Consider the following 4,612-nt stretch of genomic DNA (forward strand, 5'->3'; position numbering starts at 1 on the left):
GGGGCGGAGGAGGCGGGCGCGGCGAGAAGCGGCGCCCGCCGGGCCCGGGCGGGGAGAGGCGCAGGTGAGGCCGCGGGGGCGCCCGGGCGGGAGGCCCCACGGCCCGCTCCATGCGGCCGCCGCATGCAGGCCCTGAGGCCGCCCGCTTCCCGGCCCGCGCCCGCGGAGCAGGGGCTCGCTGGGGGGCCCGGCCGCCCCTCCTGGGGCTCGGCCGCTGCTGCCAGGGGGGAGCCCGGCCCCGCCCTCTGCGGCCCACGCGGCCCGGAAAGCGGCCCGGGCCTCTGCCGCCGCCCACCCTGCTCGGGATCTCCCAGAGTGCCCCAGCCCGGGCGCGCGGTGGGGCATTGTGGGAAACGGAGAGGCCCCCCTTGGTCCCCACAGCTGGAGGTGCTTGCCGTGCCCCCCAACAGGAGGGGGGCACCGGAAGGCCCTCGTCTGCCTTGCCTGGCAGGCTGTGCGATGGGGCTGGAATGACCGGCTACATCCTGGTCTGGCCGGGACCCCTCGAGCCCCTCGCGGGGGCGGCTAGCAGAGCCCAGGCCAGAAATGCCGAAGTGCCTGGAGAATCCGGTCCTGAACGCGCACTAAATAGATCCGGATTGGAAAAGCTGCTCTCGCAGCCGCCCCCCAAGCCCTCGCGGGTTTGCACTGCGCAATTTGCCCGGCGCCAGTTTTTATACTTGCTACGGAGGAAGCCTTTCTGATGCTAACGGGAAACTCCCATCCTGCAGAAAAGATGGTCGGTGCGGAGTTCCAGCCCCTGAATCAAACCGCTCGGGGAGAACTCCTGCGTCTGGGCCGCCTCTGTGCCTGTTGGATCGGGGCCATGACCTGGAGGTGGCCAGCTTTTTGGATGACACCGAAAGCTTTAGAAAACTGCCTGGCACTCCCGCTGCGCAGCTTTGGGAAGGCTGTAAAAACATCTTTTCTGCCTGGCATTTGGCACAGAAAAGTTTTTGCTGCTGATGCTTGGAAAATGCCAAGTTGCTGTTTCAATGGTTTTATGGGTGCTCATGCGTGCATGAGTGTTTAAATATTCTGTTTTATTGATTATGCTTCTGTTTTATCATTAGCTCCTTGAGGCCCTTCTTAATACATAAAGCACAGCATATAAATGTTGAATAACATTAAAGCCAAGAGGCAGGGAGGAAGCTGTTTCTGGCTAGTCTGGAGCAGTGGTCCATCAAGCTTTATAGTGTCAACACGGACTGGCAGCAGTGGCGTTCCCAGATCTCAGACAATGGTCTTGCATAGCCCTGACTGGAGAGTCCGGGAATCAAACCTGGGTCTTTCTCTCTGCCGTGCATGTTCGCCACCATGGCTTATGGCCACTCCGGGGTGCCTGGGAAGAGCGAGGGAATGCCTCCAGGACGGAATGTCAGAGAGTCGGATACAAGGAGCAGTGAATGAGACACTCTGGGGTGAAACCAAAGCAGCCACTCCAAAATCTATATTTCACTGTAGCCCGACCAGGTCTAAACGGACTTTTAAGAAACCACAGTGTGGAAAAACCCTGCTTCAAAGCTGCTGAAAAAATTATGTGTTTCTCTGCAAGCCGAGAAAAAAGCAACCCTGCTTTGGAATTGGCCGGAAGGTCCATAATGCAGGTGTCCTGGAGAACCTTCACTGCACCTGGTCAGTGTCCAGCAGAAGCCCCCTTAGATGATTTGTCTGCCTGGGTCTTGGAGCAGCAAGGTCACATGACCTGGGACTGTTTTAAGCTGGAGGTGCCGCAGGCGGGACCCAGAATCCTCTGCGGGCGGATCATGTGCTTGGCCACGGAGTGATGGTCCCTCACCAAATGTGCCACTCGCCACATGATTCTGGGCGTCATGAGCCAGAATGGCTTCTTGGAAGGACTCCGGAGGAGCATGGACAGAAGACGGATGTCGGACAAGGGAGCCAGAACAGCGATCTGGGAATGGGAGATGATGGAGGAGGAAGAGGGTTTAATGGCCAGAAATAAAAGAGCCCAGAGGAGATCCGTGATCCCAGAAGTGACCCATTAATGCTCATCCGCTCGAGCCTGTGAAGGAGATGAGTACCATCGCCATCCAGCCAACTGGGACTAATAAATACCCAAGTGTGCCCAGACCGCATGGTTCAGCTTCCTGTTTGGTTCCCACCACTTGCATTTCTCTTGCTTCTGTGCTTTCTTGCATACCGTGTCATTTCATGGTGAGCTTGGTGCCACCGATGAGATGCCTGATGCTCCTGAGCCCCAGAATGGCAGACCAGAAACAGATCAAACACATAACTGGCTTTGGGGTGCCATGACGTTCCAGGCACCCCACTGCCCTGCCAGGCTCCAGTTGAGGCTCCTTTGCAGAAGTAGGCAGACAAAGGCATGTGGGAAGGCTCTGTGCATCCCCCTCCCCCATCTCACTGTCGCTTCTGATCCAGTGGGAATGCCATGCGCAGGTCGGAGAGGGCGCCCTTGCCGAACCACGGAGGTGTGCAGAATAAGTGTTTGCAAAAAGACCTTAAAGGGGAACGGAATTCCCAAGCAGTGCCGTGAAAGCGCCGTATATTCCGTGAGTGCAGAATGCTGACCCCCATGTGCAGGAGGAAGGGAATACGGCCAATGGGCCTGGGGTGCGTGGGAATATGCTGGGTACCAGCCGGCACCCTCCCTCGTTCGCCTCCATGCCTCCCCTTTCTCTGCCATCCCTTCATTGATACCGGCCCTCAGGAGAACACAGCTGTCTGCAGCAAGTGCCCGATGTGGAAATAGACCTCCAGGTGCCCATGAGAGACATTATATGCGATGCAACCCACTCATGTTTTTTTCAGGAGTACGACCCATTGATTTCAGTAGAGCTTAATGCCGGGTAAGTAAATACAGGATTTCAGTAAATGTTTCGTAATAAGTTTCGTTCTCTGTCCTGTCCCCGGACCACTTCTTACATCCCTGAGTTTCTGGGCCTTTACAAGGCCAGACCCTTTTCTCTCCTCCAGACTAGATGATTGCCTGACTCTCCCCCCCCCCCCCAGTAGTTTGGTACCAGATACAGTTTGAAACACTGGCACAGCTGCACAGTTTTCCGTGTGGGTTGTGCTGGAAAAGTTTCTTCTGGCTACCCACACGAAGGAAAGGTTTGCAAGGCTGGGAATGCAATTGACTGATGGATCTCCTTCCTCTGACATCCTGTGGAAAGCACCTTCACATACAGAGAACAAGCGGAAATATTCACCTTGGCCAATGGCTTCCGCAGTGCTCGGGAACAACATGTATGCCTCCAGCCCCACTTCAGGAGTTAAGCAATGTGGCAAAATCTGCTTCATGCTGTTTTTCTATTATCTCGGATCCAATTAACCATTTGGAGCAGACTAGAACATAACTACATCAGTCCAGAATCAGATTAATATCCAATCCATAATCACATTAATCACAATCTGTCCATAATTAGCCATCAGGTAATCCCTTTGGACAGGACGTGACAAGCACCATCCCATTATGTCATTAATTATCTATTTTCAGTATCTCATGGTGTCCCTTGCCATAAGGAAAGCTTTTCCCAATGAAAACAAACAAACCTGCCAGGTTTATATTTGCGTGCATGCAAATGTGTGCAGAGAGAGAGAGAGATTCAGGAGAGATAACAAGCCAATGTGCTTCACGCGGTGCAGAGTTGAATTATGGAATTCGTTTTCATAGGATGTCGTGCTGGCTGCCAATCTGACATCTTCCAAAGAGGGTTGTCCAAATTTCTTGGAAGAGGTGGTTGTAGCTTCTGCTCCTTATGACTCTCTGTTGCCTTCAGAAGCGGAGGGAGGATGCCAGTGTACAGAGCTGCTGGGGAACATGGGTGGCGGGGGACTTTCGTACTCGTGTCCTGCCTGTAGGTTTCTCCTGGGCAGCTGGTTGCCCCCAGTGTGAGCAAACAGCTGGACTAGACGGACCTCTGGTCTGATCCTGCGGGGTTCTTACGTTAGCGAGGTGCTGTCCGAGGTCCTGTTTCCCAGGCTGACCCTGCCTGCCATTTTGACTGCTTGCTCATGGCTGGGCGTGGAATCCACCCATCCTGCCATCTCCCATTCCCTGTGGACAGGATGGGTGCGCGTTCCTGCCATTCCCTCTGGCTGTAGGAGGGGGAATAAATCGTTTCCGCCGCTTGATGATGCGAGGAATAGCATCCGGCCAAGCAGGGAAGCTGGCACTTTCCTTCTGCATCAGAAGGGGAAAGAACCGGGCTGGGTTCTCAGCAGAAAGCGAGGCCGGGTCAAGGGAGTGCAAAAGGCCTACGAGTGACCTTCAGAACGTACCTGCGTGATGAGCTGAGAAAAAAGAAGTTTGACTGTGATCCAGTAAATGCTCTGTTTTGGAGACTGTTTTGTGGGGGGGGGGTCTGGTCCCCATTTTCAAACTGGCTAATGGTTCTGGGGTCTCGGCGCAGCCTGGATGACCTCCCCCACTGGCATGGCCATAAATATTGCAGCTCCTCACCCCCTTAGCCAAGCCCACCCCCAAGAGGGTCCAAAAATACTGGATGCTACCGAGATCCATGTTAACAAACTGGGTGGTGCAGACTTTATGCCTTAGCCAGAACAGGGCTTTTGTAAAACTAATCACATATATTTGTACAGTTTATACTCCACTAAATAGTAAAAC

The 4,612-nt window shown here is 54.5% G+C and overlaps 1 protein-coding gene across 1 annotated transcript in view; it reads right to left on the reverse strand.

The window, feature by feature from the left end:
• ISL2 (ISL LIM homeobox 2) overlaps window positions 1-3,984 on the reverse strand; it is a 16,619-nt gene extending 12,635 nt beyond the window's left edge. Inside the window, exons 1-2 of the mRNA XM_044450489.1 lie at window positions 3,932-3,984; window positions 2,387-2,482 (exon numbers count right to left, since the gene is read on the reverse strand). Of these exons, the coding sequence (XP_044306424.1) occupies window positions 2,387-2,482; window positions 3,932-3,984 (149 nt within the window). The remainder of the gene's footprint in view (window positions 1-2,386; window positions 2,483-3,931) is intronic.
• Between the last annotated feature and the right edge of the window lie 628 nt (window positions 3,985-4,612).

This window comes from Varanus komodoensis, unplaced genomic scaffold (genome assembly GCF_004798865.1).
Source record: "Varanus komodoensis strain SLA01 unplaced genomic scaffold, ASM479886v1 scaffold67, whole genome shotgun sequence".
NCBI classification, from domain to species: domain Eukaryota; kingdom Metazoa; phylum Chordata; class Lepidosauria; order Squamata; family Varanidae; genus Varanus; species Varanus komodoensis.